This window comes from Lycorma delicatula, chromosome 8, assembly GCF_047948215.1.
Source record: "Lycorma delicatula isolate Av1 chromosome 8, ASM4794821v1, whole genome shotgun sequence".
Lineage (NCBI taxonomy): Eukaryota > Metazoa > Arthropoda > Insecta > Hemiptera > Fulgoridae > Lycorma > Lycorma delicatula.
In genome coordinates, this window is record NC_134462.1 from 50,856,977 (window position 1) to 50,883,067 (window position 26,091).

General features: G+C 28.3%; 1 protein-coding gene across 1 annotated transcript; it reads right to left on the reverse strand.

Annotated features, from left to right (window-relative positions):
- Positions 1-418: 418 nt before the first annotated feature.
- Positions 419-18,266, reverse strand: LOC142329235 (uncharacterized). Its single transcript, XM_075373643.1, has 4 exons — positions 18,130-18,266; positions 10,383-10,714; positions 1,318-2,878; positions 419-966 (listed from the first exon to the last, which is right to left on the reverse strand). Exons 2-4 carry the CDS (start codon positions 10,683-10,685, stop codon positions 419-421), a joined length of 2,412 nt encoding a protein of 803 aa, XP_075229758.1. The 5' UTR covers positions 10,686-10,714; positions 18,130-18,266.
- Between the last annotated feature and the right edge of the window lie 7,825 nt (positions 18,267-26,091).

Sequence of the window (26,091 nt, forward strand, 5' to 3'; positions counted from 1 at the left end):
TTTACAGCAGTAACACAATGTTAAATTAAACTGGTTCAACGAAACAGTAAAAGACTTGGAAAAATTACATATTTCTGATATTTTATACAGAGATTAATTTAGAAAGAACGTTTATAATTTTGAATTCCAGAAAAAGGAAAAAATATAAAAAAATTACAGAAGAACATCCTGAGAGACTGAGAATTAGGGTGTCAGAAATTCAGAGAAAATGCTGGAATAAGAAAACTTAATTGCAGTCCATATTAAAATAAGCTTCCAAAATGATCTTAAAATTATCCAAATGATATTAAGTTTGCTTTGCACACATTTTAAAACATTAAATGCTGTATAAAAAAAAAACGTTTAGCTAAAAAAAGTAAATTACAATTTAATATCACATAACACAAGTACGGTGTATGTACATATAAAAAAATCCAAATTAATTATCTTTTCTACTATATTTTAACCATTCTTCATGTCTCTCTTTATTGTTAGGACAACGATTATTAATTAATGAATTATCATTGTGTTTTTTTGACATATGTAATGCAAGTTTATGACGACTTGGAAATCCTTTATTACATGTACTACAAGTATGAGGATATTGTCTTGTGTGTGTACATAAATGATATTTTAGTAAATTACCAACGTGGAAACTAGATGGGCAATAAGGACATTTATATGGACGTTCCAACGTGTGTTTAATTCGTTTATGTTCAGCAACACGTGAAGATGAACGGAAATACTGTTTGCAAATATCACATTGATTTGGATATGGAGTATCGTGATGTTTACGATGTTTATGATATGTGTCATAGAAATAGAATCCTTTTCCACAAACATCACAAATGTGACGAAATTCTTTAAAGTGTTTACCACCTTTATGTTCATTTAATATATGCGAGGAAATAAAACCTTTCCCACAGAATTCACAAATAAAAGGGTATTTACCAGTATGTAACATTTCATGAATTTTTAATCCTCTACCTGTCATTAATTGTTTATTACAAATATGACATTGAAATTTACTTTTGTCATGGTTTTTTTCATGAACAATAAGATTTCTGATTACCGTAAATGATTTATTACAAATGGTACAATTCATATTATAACGGTGTGCAAATTCAATATGATTTATAAAACGGGAAACAATTTTAAAATTTTTACCACACACTGTACACATTTTCTCATCTAAATGCACTTTTTTTATATGACTGATAAGATCACATTTTATATTATAATCAATATTACATGCAAAACAATAATTATGTTTAAAATCAGAATGATTTTCTAAAATGTGAGAATAAACCATTTTAATATTAGGAAAAATCTTTTCACAAACAACACATGATATTAAATTTTGTAAATTATCATTTTTATGTTGCTGTTTAACATGTAATTTTAAACATAATTTAGTTTCAAATTGATGATTACAAAAAGAACAAGAAAATTTATTATTTGTTTCATTAGCTTTTTGATTATTTTTTGATGTAAGATTAGTTATTAATAATTCACCATTTAACAAAGCAACATCTTCAATTACTGTCTTACTTTTATCTGAATTAGGTAAACAACTTGTTTTTTCACTGCAGTTGCTTTTACTGTAAACTATCTGTTTAATATTTATTACACCAGATACAGTATTTTCATCACTATTATTGTTGTTATTTTCTAATTTATTGATATTGAAGGTATTTATTTTTTCATTACAATGGTTTTCATTATTTTCCACATCATCCTTTGTTAATAATGAATTAGAATCAAGTAGTTCTATTAACTGAAAAATATTATTTTCTGATGAAATACTCATACTAGATATATTCTTATCAGAATCACTTTCATGTGACTGTAAAACATTATCAGTATTTGATTCAATTTTAATTTGATCAAAGCTTCTGACTTCAGCCGTATTCTCATTATAATGTTTTAAATTTTTTTCATTAAGATTTGCATTTGTAAATATGGTTTTGTTACAATATATATCATTAATATTACTATCAAAAACTAATTCTGATTTAGAAACATTTGTTTTATTCATAACATCAGTTGTATTAATATTATTACTTCTACACGTTCTACAATATTTTTCTACCCAGTTACCACATTTTTCACATTTGAACATATTTCTATCTCTTACACAATGTCCTATATCCTGTTCTTGTTCCAAATCACTGTCGACTGAATTGTAACTCATTACATCAGTATTATTTTTTGTTTTAATTTTTTCATTATTATCAAAACAATTAACTTTATTAGATATTTTATTTTCACAAACATCAATGTTAACTTTTTTTACTAAATTAATTTCATCACGAATTATTTCAGTACAAGATTCAAACATATTTTCTGTTTTACCAATGTTGTAATTTTTATCTGTTGCATCATCTTCAGATTCATTTAACACACACATTTGTTCATTATTCATTAAATCTTTACTATTTAAATTTGTTTCTAGATCAATATTACTTATACTTGATTCAGTCACTTCTTCATCAATTAAACAAACATCTGAAATCTGTTGATTTAAATCATAATTACCTTTTGTAGATATAACTAGATTTGTATGAATGTTTTCAACATGTTGTTTACATGTATTTTCATTCAGATATCTTGAATTACAAACAGAGCATTCATAAGTATTTAATATACGATTTTTATTATTAATGATTTGTATCTTTATTATATGGTTGTTTATTATATGTTTATTAAAATCTCTCTTACCAATTATTGTACAATTACAAATGTTACAGAAAAATGTCAAAGTGTTTGCATCATTTTTACTTATAATCATTGTTTCATTGTTTGATGGTTTTGAAGCATCCAATTTTAAATTATTTCCATTCTTAATTTCAATTTCAGAGATTTCTTTACAAGATTTATTAGGAGTGCTCATGTAATCCTATAAAAAAAAATCATCAGTTTTATGTTAATATTATTCATGTTTTCTGTAATACTTTTTTTGCAAAACATAAAAAATATTGAATAGAAATTAGTCTGAAATATCTGTTTTTATGTTATGGCTCCCTATTTTTATGGTAAATTATATTAGCCCTTCTTTATGGTCTCAAAAGTAAAATAATGTAATTCTTAATCTATATGGGATGAAATAAAATCTAATGTAATTCTGCACAAACAATTAAAGAAAGTAAACTCAATTCTGGTAATTTTATACTTTTTAAGAACTTTTGAAAAAAAATGGCCAGAAAGCAAATCTTTCACATCTTATTAAAAATAAAAGAAATGCTGCTGGCAACCGCAGCTATTACTAAACTTTTCCAGCACTTGCAGAAAAGTACTTAAACTCTTCATCTAGTAATAAAATTGAAAACAAGAGTATAATTATCCTATTTATCTTTTTTATTAAATTAATTAATTTAAAAAAAGACTATTAAAGAGTTGTATAACTTTTTTGGCTTTACAGAAAGTTTTGTTACAATTGATCAAGGTGATATTGTATCTTTAAATTTTACACAAAGTAGAGTAATCTTTTACATAAATCTTTACTTGCATTCTTGCAAAGTCTGTTTAGAAAATAAGCAGACATTTTTAATTATGCACCAGCACAGATTTTTTTTAAATTTATGTAACTCTGAACTCTGTTCTCAACAAACTACAACTTAGGAAGAAAATTAATTGGAATATTAAGTATATATGAGGTCTGTTCAGAAAAGAACCGAACATTTTTAATTACCTACCAACAGAAATATTTAGTGACATGTAGTTGGGAGCACTGCGTTTGCATAACCCCCGCTGTAATCAAATGTTCTTGGATTATTGCTATCTCGTTTAGTTTTCGTGTAATTGTTATTTGAGTGCAACATGTTTAAGTGTTAGTAGAGATTTTTTAATGATTGAAGTTTTGTCTCAATGGCAACCCAGCTTTTGTCTCCCATTATGATTCTTTACATGAATGTTTCATCATCTTTGGCTTGTTCAAGAAGTTGCAGACAAACGTCCACTTGATGTTCTTTATGCTGTTCGATCATCAAAGAAGGAACAAACTTTGCTGCATGTTCAATTTTTCAATCAAAATGTCATGGCATGATCCAACTCAGATGCTATCTCTTCTTCAAGTTTTCTGACAATCAACAATCTGCACCCACCAGATCACTGATTTTATGAACGTGGGTGTCATCAGTTGAAGTCAGTCTTCCTGGTCGATGGTCATCTTCAACTGACTGATGACCACCTTTAAATCATGAAAACCATTCGTAACATTGTGTACTACCCAGACCATCATCTCCATAAGCTTGTTTCAAAAGTTGAAACGTTTTTGTGAAGGTTTTCTCCAGTTTCATGCAACATTTTATGTTGTATTGTTGCTCCTAAAAATCCCACATTACAAAAATCACTACTAACACTTAAATACATGGCACTAAAATAACAACAACATGATGACTAAATGAGATATCAGCAATCCAAAAACAAGCAGTTACAGAGGAGGTTATGCAGAACACAATGCTGCTAACCACACATCACTAAATAACTGTGTTGGTGCGTAATTAAAAATGTCTGGTTATTTTCTAAACAGACTTTGTAAGAATGCAAGTAAAGATTTATGTAAAAAATTATTCTACTTTGTGTAAAATTTAGAGATATCACCTTGATCAATTGTAACAAAAAATAAAAGGCATCAATAATCCATTTTTAGAAGTCATCACTGATAATCCATCTGAAGATATTAAGTAAACCATAACTAACGATGAACATATGCAAAAATATTGAGCTTATCCCTGAATGAAATTACTCAAATATATAACCAGACTGACATATTAATGTAAAGAAATTATAATAATTAGTACAATAATGTAATGTTCAGTCTAGAAATGACAAATATGAAAAAAAATTTGTCTCCCTCTCGCTCATTATGATAATTTAAACAAGATGTCTAAACATCATCAGAAAGTATCTTAACCTACGTAAGGGATATTAAATTATGTGAAAAGATTCACCTTCTCCCTTTGAGTAAAATTTTGAGATACAGGCCCAATGGTGATTGTACCTGCCTGCCCCTTGACCAGTTTTGAACTAAATTTGATGGCATCAATCCCTTATATACAAAAATCATCAAACCAAATTTCATCCAGTCTAGATATTCCAAGCAAAAAACAGGCCAACATATGTTCATATATATATTTATCCTTTATCCAGAATTTTTAAAGACTAAAATCGTGTTTGTAGGTTAGAGAAAGAGAAATGTTAATGATTTGGTTGGAAATGATTAATAAAGAAATTTTGAAACTGACTAATTGAAACTGTAAAATATTAGGAAAACTGTAATCTGTAAAAGAAAAATTTGATAAAAAAAAGGAAATAAAACACAACTTTAATGGTTTTGTTTGTAATCAAAATAAGTTAACCCTTACCAATTTTTTATCTAATAAAAGATTAAGCAAAAAGTCCATTTTTATATTTTTTGGAACATGTTCAGTTCATTTGTCTAGTTCTACTTCATTTTTTGTCGGCTTATTATACAGAGTGTTTCTAAAATGGTGGTTGGTTATAGTTTTTCGGATTCTATTTGTAAAGCTAAACCGAAATTATCCTTTAGAAAAATGGCAATTTCTCCTTCTTCACCCCCTGTATGCCACTTTGTTATTTATGTAAAGATTTATATCTCAAGTTCGGATAGAGGAATCAGATTACTATTTAGTAAACATCTTGGTAATAAAGTTTTAAAATTAGCAAAAAATCAGGACTAAATACCTTTGCAAATTACAAAATGGTGGCCATGTTTATTTTTCAGTCCGTTATATTTCCATAAATATTAAGTCTTATAAAAATTTATGTTTTGCTAATATTAAGCCTTCTATTTTGAATAAAATGATATTTTATATTTTAAAATCTGTTAACAAATAAAAAACCGAGTTAAAGAGTGGAAGAAAACTAATGTAATTTTGTATCTGTTTTCATGTCCTCTACTTTACGTTCAATTCGATTAAATATTGTTCTTATTTATTGTTAATTCTAGTATTGTAAGGTAGTATCAAATCAGTAATAATTTTCTGACAATAATAGACCTAATAATTCAAAAAATAAAACAACTTCTTATGATAATCTTACGTTAATTGTTGTAGAACATTAGGCGTATTTAAAAAAAAAAAAAATAAACAGTTAATAATTGTTAAAAGTTATAAGAGATATTCAAAGTGTGTGCACCATTGGAAATTATACACAAATCTCCAGTCTTTTTCAGAGAGATTGTCTTAACCGTTCAAAATTCCAGCAGTAATCCTAATTTCTTGAAATCCATTTTGGATCCTTTGTTGAAGATTCTCAATGTTGGGTAATGAAGTTGAATAAACAATGAATTTTAAATGGCCCCACAGGAAGAAGTCAAGAGGATTTAAGTCAGGTGATTGGGCAGGCCAGGGCACTGGTCCCTACAGCCTATCCATTTTTCATGGAAAGTTTCATGCAAGAAATCTAATACCAGCTGACTGCAATGTGCTGGAGCTCCATTGTGGTGACACCACATATTTCCTCTAAAATTTAGAGGTGGGTCTTCCAACAAATGTGGAAGATTTTCGGTCAAATGAGCAAGATAATTTTCTCCATTTAAATGATCTGGTAGAATGACAGGACCCAAAAGATAGTCATTAAAAATATTTTTCTTCGTAGACCAAATTATTTCTGGTCTTGAACACCATTCCTGCTGTAAGAAGCTTCACCTGTGAACAGAATCCTTGTCGAAAATAAAGGATCTTCAGTTAATGTTCTTTGAAACTAGTTAAAGAATGCCAATCTACGTGGAAAATCATCAAAAATATTAATTTAAAATAGTAGAATTAACAATAAATAAAAAAAATATTTAATTGAATTGAACATAAAGTGGAGGACATGAAAACAGACACAAAATTACAACATAATTTTCTGCCATAACTCTGCTATTTGTTAACAGATTTAAAAAATAAAATGTCACTTTATTCAAAATAAAAGGCTTAATATGTTAGCAAATAAGATACATTTTGATAAAACTAATATTTATGGATATAACGGATTGAAAAATAAACATGGCCACCATTTTATAATTCGCAAAGTTATTTAAGTCCTGATTTTTTGCTAATTTTAAAACTTTATTACCAAGACACTTACCAAATATTAATGTGATTCCTCTATCCGAACTTCAGATATAAATTTTTACATAAAAATAACAAAATGTTGGACAGGGGGAGAACAAAGGAGAAATTGCAATTTTTTCTAACGATATGTTCTGTTCAGTTTTACAATTAGAATCCGAAAAAGTATAGCCAGCCCACCATTTTAGAAACACCCTGTATTTTTGAGTTTAAAATACAATTGTAGCGCCAATCCATTTGAAGTGACCCATACATATGGTTGTTTGACCAATTCAAAAAAAAATTAAAACTTACCCCACTTGTTTCCTACATATCTCAGGACCTTAAAACTAATTTTTTTTAAATTCTTTATTTAAACAGTTTACCTGTGGCAGCCATTTTTATTACAGTGCGCACACCTATTTTTGTGATTGTAGGGTTTACAGAAAAAATCATAACTAAAAAACTATTGGTCCTGGAAGGATGAAACAAAAAGCAATTTATTCATATTTTCTCAGGGTAAAAGATTGATCCAGTGGTTTATTTACCCATCTCTCTTCTTTCCATTAGAAAATTACCAATACATTTGAACATGAAAAACGGTGTAATTTCACTTTCGTAATTTTTTGCAAAAGATAGGAATGGCATACACAGTTTGCATTATTTTTTTAAATGTAGGTATATGTTAGTAGTTTTATCATTAATAATATTAATGGTGATAAACTTATGCCTAAATTTTTATGAATTTTTGAAAACAAATTTTAAAAAAATAATCTAATTTTGGCTACAAATAACTCTGATGGGGCTGGTGATAAAAATCTGAAATTTGCACAACTTACAGAATTTTTTTAGTTGTTTAGGGCAAATGAAAAAGTTTCTTGTGTATTGTACTAATAAAAATGTTATAACCTTTCAAAAATCATGAAAAACCTGTTAAAAGTGATACCTTTTTGACTCACTAAATAAGTGCTAAAAGGCGTTTCTAGTTTTCTTGGCACTTTAATATTTTTATACTTATTACTATAGTTGAAATAAACTTGTTTGAACCATTCAACTTCAGTTTTCATGTTATAACAGGCACTTGGAAGTCATTTCCAGTCGTCAGGAAAATTCATGTTGCAATATGCTTATTTAGGCTTGTTGCATCATTTAGCTTTGCAGTTACAGACTGGTCAGTCTGACATTATTCAGTCACCTGCTCACATCTTTGTCGAGTGTCTAAAATTTCATTCTGTGTTTGGAAGTGTTTATTAAATAAATAAGATTTACTTAATAGTACTATATTTTCAAATGTTAAATTTTTACATTATTTTCAAGTAATTTCACATAAAACAGTGGAAGAACAATTCTCAGTAGGAATTTATGTGAATGAAGTGTCAAAAGCACTTATTAAAATTTGTGAATTTAGTGGTGAAAACCAACAACTTATTTTTCTATGTGTTAATTCTGATGTCACTAGTGTTTGCAAATAGCATGAAAAAGGTTTTTGTCAAAATGTCAGTCACCTATAGGGACAGTTCTGTTGTCACCCTTTGAGAACACATAAAAAAAAAGTTAAGAAAAACTTAAGACAAATAACATTAGAGCAAGCTCTTAAAGAACACATTTTTCCAAATTTAAATTTAGTTCCTGGAAAGTCACTTTGTGTTAACTGTTTCAAAGTATTTTTTCAAAATTGTAAAAATTTTCAAAAGTGGTAGATAGTAGCCTCGAAAATGACAATGTGCAGGTTCATTTTTTTGACTCAGTTGGACCACATGCATCATTTCAAAAGTCTCAACAAGACAAAGTGATCTGCAAAGTCTAAGAAAGTTGATAGTTGAACTAATTATAGTGACAGGTCGTTCTCACATTATTTCAAGATAATTATCAGAAGAGATATCACAGCTGTTGGTTAACTATACTAAATAATAAACTTTCATTGCTACAAAAACAGGCTATTTCAGTGAAGAGTAATTAAAATTTTGCTACAATTTATTTTTTCTTCAACAGTGTTTACAATAAACCAATATAAAAATATAAATGAATTCTTGAAAAAAAATGTAGACTATTCATTGAAATCTCAGGTTGGGAAAGTTTTACAAGCATTTTTGAATCAAAATTGTATTAGGTTACTGGTATTGATTAAGTTATTAAATTACGACCTATTATTAATAATCTAAAAAAACTATTTTATAAATACTGAAATGTCAACTTCAACAACATAGCGGCTAAATATAAAAAAATGTTAAGTGCAAAGAAGACAAGAAATCCCCTTGGAGCACTTATTTAGTGAGTCAAAATGGTATCAGTTTTAACATGTTTTTCATGATTTTTGAGAGATTATAACTTTTTTATTAGTACAATACACAAGAAACTTTTTCATTTGCCATAAAGATCTACAAAAACATTGCAAGTTGTGCAAATTTGAGATTTTTATCACCAGCCCCATCACAGTTATTTGAAGCCAAAATTGGAATTTAAAAAATATTTGTTTTCAAAAATTCAAAAAACTTTAGAGGTAAGTATATCACTATTAATATTATTTATGGTAAAACTAACATATACCTACATATAAAAAAATAATTCAAACTGTGTATATCATCCCTGCCTCTTGAAAAAAATTACCAAAAGTGAAATTTCACCGTTTATTAGGTTCAACTTTATTAGCAATTTTCTCATAGAAAGGTTAAGAGATGGGTAAATAAACCACTGGACCAATCTTTTACCTTGAGAAAACATGAATAAATTGCTTTTTGTTTCATCCTTTCAGGACCAATGGCTTTTTAGTTATGAGTTTTTCTGTAAATCCTTATAACAAAAAAATGGGTGTGTGCACTGTAACAAAAATGGCCGCTACAGTTAAACTGCTTAAATAAAAAAAAAAAATAGTTTTAAGGTCCTGAAACATGTAGGAAACAAGTGGGTAAGTTTCAATTTTTCTTTGAATTGGTCAAGCAACCAGCTTATGTTTTTTTGGGACACTTCACATGGACTGACCTTCAAGGAATCCTTTCGGCAGTTTCTTATTAGAACAAGATGGCTTTTACATTAAATACAGTGCAGTTAATTTAATGATAAAGAATATTTGAGCTGTATAAAGTATAACTAGTGAGATTCTCCAAGCATCATACAAAAAGAATGAATGAGTACATACAGTGTCTTCACATCACCACCAGATTAAAGTATAAATTAATTAATAATAATTATTCACTCTGATATGTGTACAACTCATGAGTATTTAATGAAATCATTCAAAATATATTGTTGCACAATTAATGGTATTTTATAGGAAATTAATTTACTTTGTGAACAAGCTTTATAACTATAATTATTAAAAAAAAATAACTTATCTAATTCATGTACATTTTTATTATCTGTGATTTCTTTATATAGTCCATACTTATCAGTCAAAAGATTACTTATAATTTGTATAACATTTTTCAAATCATTTTCAAGTTTATCAATTTGATCAAACAGAGAAAAACAATTGCTGCATATCAAATCGTCTTCAGTAACTATTATTATACATTCATTTCCAATGAGATGACTTAGCTTATCGATTATTAAAGAGTTTGTATATGATGTACTGCTTGATATTATTTTTTTATTGACATCAATTAATACTGCATCACAAATGAAACATCCATTTCTTTTTTCATCAGCCATTCTTATAAAATTTTGAAGTTTTCTTAATTCTGTAAAAAGAAATTTAATTAATATTAATACATATTTAAAAAAGAAATATATATATATTATAAGAGTATGCAATTTGTTTGGTTTCATATAAAAATTAAACAATGAACTTTATGCTTGGCTTTAGTAAAAAATAAGAATTAATTTTTTTTTAATTTCAAGATATAAAAAGTAAGTACTAGTGCTGCTTAGTACTTAAATTTCTTAATTAGAAAAAAATATAAATTAAATATATATGGATGCGTAACTTAATTTGCTGACATAAAATAATTTATGTTCATCATTGTACGCTGAAATTATAAAATGATAAAGATTCAATAAAACCTTTTTTTAAATTTATTTTTCCTTAAAAAAAAAAGAAAAGAAACGATAATTCTCAACCATGAAGGGTGACAGCACTTGTGTATCTTCTCTGCTTTTTTTCTAGTTAAGAAAAAACCAACCAGCCCTTCATTGTGCTGGTTGGCTTTCTATCTTTTTCTACAGAAAACTATTCAACAAGTTATTTCAAAATATTTAATATAAAATTATATAGCCATTATATAATGTTGGACATGAATATTATGAAGTCCAGCTATTTAATTTAAAGTAAAAAATTTCAATTGCAACATACAACCACATACACTGTTTGATTTAATTTTTTTTTCAAGTAAAACATATTCAAGTATCAAACAATAATATTTGTAGGTAGATTTTTAAAAAAGGACCCAGGCTCACATCTTATGATAATTATTAAGTTATTATACTTTAATATTATTTCATAACTTTTCTTAATTTTTTGGTGACTTTTATTGAATCTTTACTATTAACAGATAAAATTTGTAATACAACATAAAAAGTGTAAACAACACGCATGTTCAATCAAATAATTACCAGTGGAAGTTTCTTCCTTTACTTTTTACTCCCACTATTCAATCACAATTTTATTTTAATCTTATATTGCAAGTGCAGTGGGATACTCATCAATAAATGACAAATTCTTACATAACTGAATTGTGTGGTAATAATAATTTTCATCTTTTTTTATTAAAAAAAATTATAGAATTTACATCTTCGCAGTACATTTATGCATATTATTATAATAAAGTAAAATAGTAACCCAATTTAAATAACTCAGAGAAATAATAACAAACAACCTAAACAAAAAAAACTTCAAACTAAAAAAGAAGAAACGAACTAGCTAAAGCTCAAAAATTAACCTGGTATACCTAAAATAAAAAATGCCTATCAATAAACGCAAAGACAAGGCACTACAGCACAGTTTTAAAACCAGAAACCACTTATGCAGCTGAAATGCTCTTCCATCTGAACAAACAATCAAAGCCAGACTCCAGAAAATCAAAAGAAGAATTGGAAGAACCTGCATCAGTAAAAAATACCAGAAAGACATACAGTAGTGGATTGTCCCCAAAAAAGTTGTGTACAAAGAGTTAGAACCTATCACTGATACTATACATAAGACGAGACTAGGCTTCTTTGGACATATCATGAGGATGCAAGATTCAAGACTTCTGATACAGCTAGCACAGTACAATCTCAACTCAAAAAACATCAAGACAGGATGCAGATTGATCAGAGAGATAAGAGAGGATCTGAAGGAAATTTGTTTTACGGCAGAAGACCATTAGATTGGATAAAATTAAACAAGAAAACACTCGCTTCACACTCCCAAGAAAAAACTCACAACATGAACATTTTCAACACTAGAAAGGGCATAAAAATCAGAATGTATGAAAATGTACTGAGAGGACTGCAAGACCCAAACAGTCCCGTAGAAGAGACTTGGATAATGGACTGACTAAAGTGATCCTATGCGATCATAAAAGATAATAATACAGTAAATGCCTCTACCTAATTCTGTATTAAAGTAATTAATTACTGTAAGCAAACCTTAATGAAAATTTGATTAATCATGTACAAATAATAATAGAAAATATAGGATAGTTGATACAGATCGAAATAGCCTAGTTAAAATTGGAATGGAATGTTAATTAAATTAAAACAAATAAAAGCAAGTAGTAACTTGGGCAGGCAATAGTACTGAATAACTTTTTATGATGTAATTAAAATTTTCAACTAAAAAGTGAACTTGCACTTTCACTGAAATAATGTGTAACTGTCTGTTGTCAAAAAAGATCTCTTTTATCAATTTATTCATTTCACAAACAGTTCTAGTTGGCTGTAATCCCAACCACTAGAATAAAAAAAAACCACTAAGTTCATGGTTTGGCCACCTGTACAAAATATATTTAAAAAATCTATCAAAAGATAAATCTCTAACCTTTTGTTGAATGAAATCATTCAATGATTACTTTAATTCTTTTGAAAGGGCGATCAATAAAGATTCAATTATCAATTTGAGAACCTTGTTGTCAGAAACAGATTGAGAAAATAATAATAAAATTAACTTTGATGAAAAATTTAAAGATATTTATTAATGTTTTTCAGAAAATCCTCTTTCTACCATGACTTCCAATAAAAAAGAAGTAGTTTAAATATAAAAAGAAAATTGCATGAATTACCAAGGGAATTATAAAATCTAGTTCTACACTAAGAAATATCCGTGAAATATTCAAATATAATTTCCAAAAAAAAATTTTAAAATTACAAATGAATTTACGCTAAAGTAAATTCATTTGTAATTTAAATTGCTAAAAAATGGTTTGGTTGATAATCAGTATTTTTATTTCTTGATGATATCCAGCAAGTTAAAACTTTTATTTTAACAGACAGTAAACAGTCAGTGGGTACTGATGAAATCCCTACCAGTAATTTCTCTCTAACATATTTAATTAGATTAGTTAATATTTCTACAACAGTATTTCCCAGCTGCCTTATTTCCATTTCCATTTCCATTGTTATTCCTAAAAGAATGGTTTAGCACTTAATTTGCAAAATTTTGTTGTTGTTTATATTTTCTCAAGTAATTAAAAAAATTAATAAACTTTTTAACATTTCTTCAAAAGTGTAACACACTAAAAAACTTTCAGGTGGTTTTATGAAAAAATTGTCAACTGACCCACCCATTTCTGGTTAGGAAAATATTTTAAATTGTATGGATAACAAAAAATACAATATTTTGTGATCTCAGCAAAATATTAGATTCAGTTCTACTTTTACTGATGTACAAACTTCGAAGCTATTAAATAAGAATAGCTGATTAGATAACAATTGAAAAACATAAGAAAGAAGCCCTAATAAGAAAGGGAGTCCGACAAGGATGTTCCCTATCTCCGTTACTTTTTAATCTTTACATGGAACTAGCAGTTAATGATGTTAAAGAACAATTTAGATTCGGAGTAACAGTACAAGGTGAAAAGATAAAGATGCTACGATTTGCTGATGATATAGTAATTCTAGCCGAGAGTAAAAAGGATTTAGAAGAAACAATGAACGGCATAGATGAAGTCCTACGCAAGAACTATTGCATGAAAATAAACAAGAACAAAACAAAAGTAATGAAATGTAGTAGAAATAACAAAGATGGACCACTGAATGTGAAAATAGGAGGAGAAAAGATTATGGAGGTAGAAGAATTTTGTTATTTGGGAAGTAAAATTACTAAAGATGGACGAAGCAGGAGCGATATAAAATGCCGAATAGCACAAGCTAAACGAGCCTTCAGTAAGAAATATAATTTGTTTACATCAAAAATGAATTTAAATGTCAGGAAAAGATTTTTGAAAGTGTATGTTTGGAGTGTCGCTTTATATGGAAGTGAAACTTGGACGATCGGAGTATCTGAGAAGAAAAGATTAGAAGCTTTTGAAATGTGGTGCTATAGGAGAATGTTAAAAATCAGATGGGTGGATAAAGTGACAAATGAAGAGGTATTGCGGCAAATAGATGAAGAAAGAAGCATTTGGAAAAATATAGTTAAAAGAAGAGACAGACTTATAGGGCACATACTAAGGCATCCTGGAATAGTCGCTTTAATATTGGAAGGACAGGTAGAAGGGAAAAATTGTGTAGGCAGGCCACGCTTGGAGTATGTAAAACAAATTGTTAGGGATGTAGGATGTAGAGGGTATACTGAAATGAAACGACTAGCACTAGATAGGGAATCTTGGAGAGCTGCATCAAACCAGTCAAATGACTGAAGACAAAAAAAAAAAAAAAAGCTGATTAGAGTAAGATAAACCATATCTTATCAGCTGTAAACAGTTTCATTTTCTGATAAGAATACTTGTAAAATTTAGGTCCTCATTTAAAATTGATGAATACAGAGTACCAAAGGGAATTGCTCTCGGTAACTAGCTTTACTTATGGTTTATTAATGACTTGCCTCAACATCTTGAACTATTCTTTGTTACCTTATCCTCACAGATGACACATCTATATTTATATCTGAAGCTAATTATTTTAAAGGAATAGATAATTCTACAATAACCGTAAACAAATTATTTGATAGATTGTAATTATCAAACTTTAAATATGAAAAAACCATTACATTGTGGTTTTCAGGTAGATGTAACATTACTGTTAGAATTCTCACTAGTGACAATAATAGTATTTCTGTTGCCCAAAAAGTAAATATTCTGGTGCTTAATTAAATGACAAATTTCTTAGGATAATCAAATTGACTTCATTTGTAACAAAATCAAACCGTACTATCTTGCCATGAATGCCTTAATAAAATGCTAAGATTATCATTATTAAATATTTATTATGCTTAAATACAGCAACATAAAGTTGCTCATCCATACCGAACCCGTAATATAACCACTGCAGAATCAGTAGGTTATTTGGAATGAAATTTTACGAATGGTATGGTTAAATTAAATAAGAAAAACATAAAACATAATTTAAATGTTACAATTTATTTACCTTATTGTTACAAAAGATGTTCAAAATGATCACCTTGGGCATTGATGCACTTTTGTGCTTGAATGATCATACTGAGAGTTGCATGATGTAAAATGTTTTTGTAAATTGCATTGATTTCTTGTTGAACGATCACTTTCAGTTCATCAATATTGTGGGGATTAGATGCATAAAAACTCTCCTTTAAGTAGCTCCAAAGGAAAAAATCGCAAGTAGACAACTCTGGGGACTGCTGAGGGCACTGTCCTCTGCTGACAGCTCATTCATTTGTGAAAGCTGCATGAATGCAATTAATTCAGTGAAATATTTGATGTGTGAAACATTGCTCTGTCTTGTTGGAAGAAACTGTATTCTTTTTCATTATCAGTTAATTGTGCACAGAATTGTTTGAAAATTGTAAAGTAAACTTGTGTATTGATAGTCCGCTTAAAAAATATTGGTCCCACTATACGATTACCAGAAACGGCATACCAAACATTAATTTTCTCATCATGAATGTGGATGCTTGAATATCTCATAAAGATTCCTCACCACCCAATACCTGGTTGTTCTGTGAATTAACATGGCCAGATAAATAAAATTATGCCTCGTCTGACATGAAATATGACATTAGGTCTATCTGTCCACCAACAATGTTTTCGAGAAGCCACTTGCAATAATCAAGTCGTTTCGGTTTGTCTGTCTCCTTCAGTTGTTGCACAATTGTAACATGGTATGGTTTCAATTTTAATTCATAAAAAACTTTACAAGAAGATGTGTATTTAACACCAGAATGTTGGGATAACTTGTGTAGTGATTTTTTTTGGACTGGCAATAATTCTCCTTTCAGTACTGGCAAATGGTCTAAGGAGTCCTAACAGAAGGTTGCCTATTTTATTTTGCATTTGAAACTGAACCTGTTGTAGGCCATTTTTTAATTAAATTGTGTATGCTACTCTTCACTGGGATACAGGCATTTGAACACAAATGTGTGTTTTCTACGAACACTTGACGTGATTCTTCAAATGACCCAGAACAAATATAGGCCTCGACTATAGCTCTCCTGAATTGAATAAGGCATTTCACATGAACACAACTGCACTCACATTACTGCACTGCAACAAAATGTGTACTGCACTGACACATAACCACCTGACAAATGGCAGCAACAATTTGTAGAAACATATACTCCACTACTCATGCTAGTTGTGTGAGAGTCTTTCATAAATAGTGTCAGATAGTGGTTTCATTATGGGTTCAGTTCTACGTTGCTCACCTGTATATTCCCATGAGTATTATGCCATCTCTTGTGCTTCTAAAAAAATTAGAATTAGTTTTTAAGATACAAATGTGGTTGAACAGCCATATCATTATTTGGTATCCACAAATATGAATTTTGTGGGCTAACATTTAGAAAATTAAATTTGTTAATCTATCTAAGCATTTATATTTATGAATTGTATTACATTTGCTAAAAAAATTGTCACTTATTCTTGTAAAATAAAAGTATCCACCTATACCAAACCAGAAAATAGAACTTCTTTGTATAACTCAACAAAATACTTCAAGGACTTACAAGAAGGGCCTTATTATGTTTCCATTGCCATTTTTAATAAATTACCAGGTACTTTTCCATACATTCACTACAGTTTTAAAGTTTTAAAAACAGACTCAAAACTGTTTATTCATTACAGTTATATTATAATAGTACACAAATGGTTAAACAATTTTTAAACCACTTTGTTTCTTTTGTATTAAAAATATTCCTATACATAATTTTCTAATAAAACCAATTAAAACATTTTAAAAACTCAAATTTTTTTTTGTTTACTGTTCAACATGTAAATACATGCTCAAACATTTTCAAAAAACGCCTTCTGAATTGCAAAGTATTTTGTAGTTACTTTTTATATTTAATGTCATGTATCTTAATATTATTCACTAGTTTATATTTTAAAAAACTAACATGGGCTTTAACCACATGTATTTATTTTTATCAGATAGTTAATTGTACATATTCCTGACATAAATATCTCATAATAACATGTGTTATTACGATATAAATAAAAGCTTTATTTACTTATACTTTGTCATTAATTTAGGCAAACAGGAAACCTTTTTTGAAAAATATTTGAAGCAAATGATATGATCATGACTCTACCATTAAACACAACTTTATAATTATTAATTTAATGAGTATGTTGTGAAAACATATTTAGACTTCTATATTTAATGCTAGAAATTTATATAAACAGTAGATTACTTTACTCGCAGGTTTGGCTAACCGTACCCTTAACTTTCATGTTTCACAATCTTATGTATTTTTTGTGGGGTAAAAAATTTACATACCAACATTTACATTGGGGTACCAACATTTACTTAAGGTTTAAATAATTAATAAAGCCCTTTCACAACGCCGAATATAAATTATGTATAGGAGCGTGAATGATTTGAGGTTAACCACAGTCCACAATATGTGGCTACACATCTCTCATCAGTTACAGTAAGATACATGCGGTTCTAGGCTAAGATATTTTAACAAACTGTATTTATATACATTAATAAATTTACTTTAATCGTTATAAGAACAAAAAGTTCATTAACTAAAACTTACATCAAAATTTTAGTTTACAATGAGATGTCACATTAACACATTTTTTTAAATATTTAGCAGAGTCGTCATAATTAATTCAACAAATGCATATATGTCAATATAATTTAGCCCCAAAACACAGTAATATCAGAGAAGTATACAAACTACAACAAGATCGATATATCGTACTTAGTATTTCAGTATGTTATATGCAGACAATAATTACCGGTATTATAATTCATATCGAAAACATCGATACGTTAGTCGTAAATTATTGCTGGTGGCATAGATTTCTCTTAATAAATAAAAACAATTTGTTCATATTTGTATTTTTTTTTTCTGCTGTTGCACAACACAATATTTAGCACTTGATATGGTAGAAATTAGTATTATAACAAACAATTAAGTTACTTTTTTTTAAAGAAAACAAACAATAAAAATGTCACAAAAAGTAAAATAATATTAGATAATAATTGAATAGTAATATTTTTTTTATATTATCCATATATTTTATAGGAAACTTAAATAAATAAATTAATCTGATAAGTAATACATAAAAAGGTTTTTTTTGTCTTCAGTCATTTGACTGGTTTGATGCAGCTCTCCAATATTCCCTATCTAGTGCTAGTCGTTTCATTTCGGTATACCCCCTACATCCTACATCCCTAACAATTTGTTTTACATATTCCAAACGTGGCCTGCCTACACAATTTTTTCCTTTTACCTGTCCCTCCAATATTAAAGCGACTATTCCAAGATGCCTTAATATGTGGCCATAAGTCTGTCTCTTCTTTTAGCTATATTTTTCCAAATGCTTCTTTCTCATCTATTTGCCACAACACCTCTTCATTTGTCAATTTATCCACCCATCTGATTTTTAACATTCTCCTATAGCACCACATTTCAAAAGCTAATGTTTTCTTCTCAGATACTCAAACCGTCCAAGTTTCACTTTCATATAAAGCAACACTCCAAACATATATTTCCAAAAATCTTTTCCTGACATTTAAATTAATTTTTGCAATAAAACATTTACATTTAGCATTTAAAAGGTAAAATAAAAATATTTATTATAATGATAATTGTTTATTATGGAAATCTTCCACTGATAAAATGAAGTAAAATTCATATTACATTTAAAGTTTTTTTTTGCTTGAAGTTGGTGTGTGGAAATGGAAAGTTCCTGTAATAGTTCAAGCCAGTATCACTAGATAATATACAAGCAGAGAATTTATAAGATAATGTAGGATAATGAAGTTGTATTTGTTATTTACAACAACCAGATAAATACTTGGTTATTTTTTAATAACAAAGTTTATTTACCATAAAAGAGTAAAATTTATTAAAAATGAAAGATTCCCAACAAATTAAATAAGTATTGTTCAGTTTAAATGTAACAAATTAATACTCATTTTTTCAGTGACATGTAATTTTGAAAATGGTGAATAGTTAAATACTAGAAATTAAATTTTTTCTCTTTTATGGAATAATCAGAATTGTTTCTACAATTAATTTAGTAGTTTAACACAGATCTCTATTACTTCTCTTGTTTGGTTAATTTATCTTAAAACCATGATAAAATTAAAAATTTTATTTTTCTTAAGAAGCAGTCCAAGTAGAAACAACAAAAGCATTTATAAATCATTTCATCTTATGAGGTTTTTTGTGTGAAAAATCATTTTTGTAGAACATTTTTAAATATATGTTCGAAAAGAAAAGTAATAAAGCTTGTTCAATCTTTCGTCTATAAGTTATTAAACTTATAATTTTCATCTTTTCTCAACCACCAACAGCGAACAAATTAAATCAAATGAAGGAAATGCTTACAGCCATGAAATAAGTTAAAGGCTAAACTCAACTGTGTTGGCTATAGGCTTGAAAAAATTTTAAAAACATGGAGGAAATCCACATTTTTTTTTGTAGATGTAGAAAATGTTCTACATTTTTTTTGTAGAACATTTTTAAATATATGTTCGAAAAGAAAAGTAATAAAGCTTGTTCAATCTTTCGTCTATAAGTTATTAAACTTATAATTTTCATCTTTTCTCAACCACCAACAGCGAACAAATTAAATCAAATGAAGGAAATGCTTACAGCCATGAAATAAGTTAAAGGCTAAACTCAACTGTGTTGGCTACAGGCTTGAAAACATTTTAAAAACATGGAGGAAATCCACATAACTAGAGTGGGAAATTCCCATGTTAGGAGACAAATCTACCACACCTCAACTGGCAACACTGATTACAATAATAGTTGTCTTTCTTCCTTCAAACACATTATTTCTACGGAAAATTAAGTCACTAAGGCTGATTATAGATAGACTTTGTAATGTATGACAAGATACATACCATTGGCATAAGGTATGATGTACAGGAATCAGTACAGTTGTAGCACTAGTGGGATTTCCAGTTTGTATCTGTATCAACAGAATCAAAATGACAAATTTATTTCTTACCTGTCATCATAATTACTTTCAATATTTCTTTCTAATTAGATACTAAAGCATTCAATTTCTTCATAAATTGTAAGAATTTGATGATTGTATTTGTTTGAATTATGAGAAAAATAATACCTATAAAATTTTCGTCAATATAACTGGCAACTTATGTATATATGCATATGCACACTAATGCAAGTGCTCAGTAAAACAGACCAACCTAAAACATAATCAAATCAATGTTTTTCTGTTATATAGATACAATTATTTCAATTGATGCATTGTACCTCCATAATGAAACTGTCTTGATGTGATTATCAATGCAGTCACATCTAGATAAATTTGCAAGTGAAAAATGGTTTCCTCTTAAATGGTGATTTCCAACTACACATAAATGAATTTATCTATTCATTGATTGGGATTTCAGAAGAATAAGAAAAAGTAAAAGTGAAATGTTTCATTATGTAGGCAATAATACGAATTAGAATTTTATCTTGCACTTTTGTGCAAGATAACTTTGTGCATAACTTTTGTGCAAGATAAAATTGTGCAAGATAAACCAATACAAAGCAGTGACTCACCTGCTATCTTGTCACTTTTATTTAATCTGTTTCTGGTATTGAAATTTCACTTAATCTTGTGTTTTTAATATAAAAACATATAACTTCACTTAAAAACTAATATTATGACAATTGAAAACATACAGTGAAGAAAAAAAAATTTTTAATATTCTCCACTCTTCAATATTTTGAAGCATCTGTTTCACACATTGTTAATTACACTAGTCAACACAAAATTTGTATCTAACATGTTAAATAACCTTTCTCACTGTAATTTGGGTACTGATTTCAAATATGCTATTCAAATTGTGTTACCACATACAAGTTTTAGGTAAATCGTAAATTTGTAAACTTTTTTTATAATAAACTCATTTTGATCAATTACTGGTTACAACAAGAGATAAATATTAAGAAAATATGACTGCCAAAAAAAACCATTTCTGACAAACATTGATTGATGTATAATATAGTTTAATTATTACTAGTCTACTAGTAGTTACTTCTAATATACTAGTCTAGAATTTGCAGATGACCTAGTGTTTCTAGCAAATAACATCGCAGAAGTTAGAATTCAAGTAAATTCATTGGAAGAACTAGCAGGAAAAATTGGCCTAAGAATGTCATATGAAAAGACTAGAATAATGGCCATAAATCCCCTGGTACTGAACCATGTAATCATAAACGGGCACAAAGTCGAACTAGTTGAATGGTTTAAATATTTAGGAGAAAGTATCACACATGACCTCAAAGAAAAAATAAACTGGAAAGAAAGAACACAAAAGGTCAATTATACACACAATACCACCAAAATAACATATAACAAAAGGTGCTTCTCAATAGATACCAAACTTAAGTATTAAAAAACTGTAATGAGACCTAAAATAACATATAGGAGCAAAACATTCTTCAAACTAAGATCCAACATTTACTATTCAGTAGAGATGAAAAGAATAGAAAGAAGAACTCTAAGAATATGCATAAATAAAAGACGACTTACTGATGGGGAAGAATGGAGACTCATACCAAACCAAGAGGTACATAAAGATGTAGAACCAGCTCCAGACTACTTTAGAAAGAAGAGAATCTCCTTCTTTAGACACATAATAAGAACAGAACCGAACAGGCTTGTCAAGAAACTGTTTGAAAAATGCTGTTAAATGTCCAAAACACTGACGTGAATAACCGAAATTAAACAATATATGCAAGAACTAGAAATCACAATAGAAGATTTACAAAAAAAAGCTGACAATATAAAAATACTAAAAGAAGCAAACTCCAGATTTAAAATTAAAGAAAAGAAAACAACAATGAGGGTTTGTTCATAATAACTCAAAAAAGCAAGATCTGACAGAATGAAGAAGTATTGGGAAGCAATCAAGAAGAAAAATAAAAAGAAAAGATGGAGCAGAGCTGACTAAAGTGGTCCACTGTGACCTCAAAAAAAAAAAAAAAAAAAAAAAAAAATAGGCTAATTACTAATATAGGATAATTAAAGAGCTTGTGAGTGACAATTTTGTATATATATATATATATATATGTGTGTGTGTGTGTGTGTGTTTAATGTACATAATGTATACTGGGTGATCATTTGAAAAGTTACCACATTTATTATTCAGCTATCAGTCCTATCATATTTCTGTTTGCAGGCATGTATACCATTGTTGGGGAGAACCTTTTTAACCTTTTCATTGCTAATAGAGTAACCAACCATCAGGACCCTCTTTGCTGAATTAATTTTTAAAATATTTCAAGTTTTATAATTAAAAATAAATAAAAGAATAAAAAAGTAAAAAACCTTACCTTATCAGGAAAAAGATAACTGATGACCAAAAACATTAAATTTTGAATTTCTGAGCAAAAAACATGCACAATAAACATCCAGGGTTGTCCATGACAGTCTAAAATACATGGCACCTTATAAAGCACAGATCTTGTTTTTCATTGTTTTGTACTAGTAAATTCTGACCAATCAGTTCCATCAACAAATTTGTTTTGGTTTTGTTTGTAAATTTAAAATTTTGTAATAAAATCAGGGTTCCCCATAATTATAAAAAAATTACTCTAAATAACGTGTACATTAATTACTCTAAATGTATATCATCACTACCAATAAAATAAATAATCACTACTAAAAATAAATAATCCTGAATCATATTATTTACAAATTGAAATATGAATTGGGGTTGTTGTCCAAAATAAAGAAAATATTATAAAATTACTGTATGTACTTTTTTTTACTTTGTTTGCTTTAACCAGGCCATTTCATTATATACATGCGACAGTTCTTTTTACCAGTTTGAATTTATATGAGGTTGTGCTTGGAATATTTAGAGTGCAGCAATGACTAAATGATATGACATGTTAGAATTATTTCACATGTAGCAAATAAAAGGTAAAATTATTTTCAAAGGGGTGGACCCCACCCTCTCTGCTCCACCTACCCCAACTCAAATATCTTAAATGGCAATGGCAACATTTACTCTGAATTCTAACAACTATTTGTTGTCGCTATGTCATTCCTTGAAAAACAAATTTCAGCACTTACTTTTTTGAACTACTTAATTCTGTTAAGGCATATTAAACAATTAAAAAGATTTATCTCTCCAATAGCTCATTAACTTCTTTTACACGTTGAGTGTTGTACCGGTTGTTTGTCCCATACGACTGTTTATGATGAGGTGCCTTATTCTACCCTTGATTCCCTTTCTGTACAGCAGTTGTATTATTTTTCATCTAGCCTTCTTATTTCCTACTGAGTATTCTTAAGATAAAATTCAGACATTAGAAGGATTAAATTGTACTGAATCTCATTTGAATATAAACTTCTGAAATAGTTCTACCAATGACTGACAATTAGCATTAGAAGAGGTGAAAGCTTACAAGATATGGTTGTCCTGTGAAACGCAATAGAAACGCAAATACCAACAATGAGGACTTGTAACACAAAAAAATTACTTGCATTAAAAAGATAGCACAACCAATGTGTTAATAGAAATGTTTATATTATTTTTTTTATTTTTTATCGCAACTGTATCTTTTAACTTAATTTATTTCTCCAATATCAGTATAGTTAGAATCTATCAGACTTTTTATTTGCATAACACAAAATCTTTATTTACACATTCATCATCACCTGCATTCATGTTTTTATCATCTATTTTTCACTTTCAGATGGAGGATTAAAAAATCAACTAAGATGAACAGTACAACCTACAAATGTCTGTTTACTCTTAAGCACGTAAAGGAGTCATAAGAAGAGAATAGTTGTCAAAGTGCAAAGTAGATCTAATCTTTCTAGATGCTCACAAAGTTTAAAAAAATAGTAGCAACTGAACCAAAATCTTTATAACACATTCATTTAACTCAATACTCTTTCCCTGATATAACAGAAAATTGTATGCCATTTCAGATTTACTACATAAATCAAATTTTTTACACCCCCTATGGAGTTGAATTTCCCCTAACATAATGAGTTTCATTCTTAATTTTCCTGTAAAAATTTTATCTGTTCATCTATAGATAATTCTCTACCTGAAAAACATTTAACTGCAAAATCTACTAAAAAAAAATGTAATAATAATCTAACTGCAAAAGGTATATATAAAAATAATTAATCCTTATGATATAGGTTGATGATGAAAAATATTTATGTAACCTTTGGGTCCATCCTAGTTGTTAATAAAATGTAGATAGTTTTGTAATGAAAGTGTGATCTGTATATATTAGTAAATTACAAAATGTCAAGGGATTTATTCCATTATAACCTTAGCCTTGCTACGAGTAAATTAAATGTCTCCATACCCAAATATTTCACATATAACCCAAACAGTGATTCAGTTCCAACTGCAGGACAAATTTTAAAAATGATCAGTTTATATGTGTACATTACTCATGAGTGCACATACATTGTATGTGCAAAATAATAACCAGTTCTGAAACGTAATAAGAATTGATGCCTTATTCATGAAAAATATTACTGTCAGGCATTCATAGTATTAAAATGCTTTTTCATATTTTTTTTTCACAAAGATGTTATAAGTTCTATTTCACAAAATATAATTTAAAAAATGGTTAGATGAACTAAATAAATATACAATAGATAAATAAATAAAAAAGCTTAGTTGATAAATTAGTAGAATAAATAGATCTTTATTCTATTTAAAGGCGATACAGAATCTTTATTCATACATGACAACAGTACCGCAGGTGCTGTATCCCGTATGAATACATGATAACATGGTGACAACACACCACTTGCCACTAGGTGATGCCACGTACTGATGCCACTAGACCATAGACTCATAGGATGAGATACCATAGACTTATCATTTCTGTTTGTATGAGGAAGTCACAGAAACAAAAATAGGGTGTTTGGGATGAAGAATTTATCATTTGAAAGTGTCTCTGATGATGATATCATCATGTCCATCAACAAACGTATACTGAAGTTAAAATTTAAGTTAAGTGTACACTGTTAATCACTGTTGCGATTAACTGTTGTGTAAAATCACTGTTAATATTTATGTTACTTAAATATTTGTGTTAAATATGTTTACATATCAAATTTCAGAAAACAATGGAAATGTATTATATTAACTTTATAAGAAATTTTTTATACTTCTATGGAAACAGCTATTTAAAAAAATGAAAAACCATTTGTGAAATAAAAAAAAAATTATTAATGTAATGATTAAAAGAATCTAATATTAATTTTTAATTGAACAGCAAAGTATAAGATTAATATAAAATATAACGTAAATAAAATTTAAAGGCTATTGGAAAATTGATTTCTGACTTCCTGGAGAAAAAAATAACAGAAAAGAGTAAATAAACATAATTTAACTACTTCATAATAATTCTCCACATAGTCAGTACCTACATTAAGCACTTCTCATATCATGTTACCAGTTTTTTATTATAACAGTAAAATTATTATTAAAATAATAATATTAAAAGTATTATAATTAAAGTTTTTTAATAAGTTAA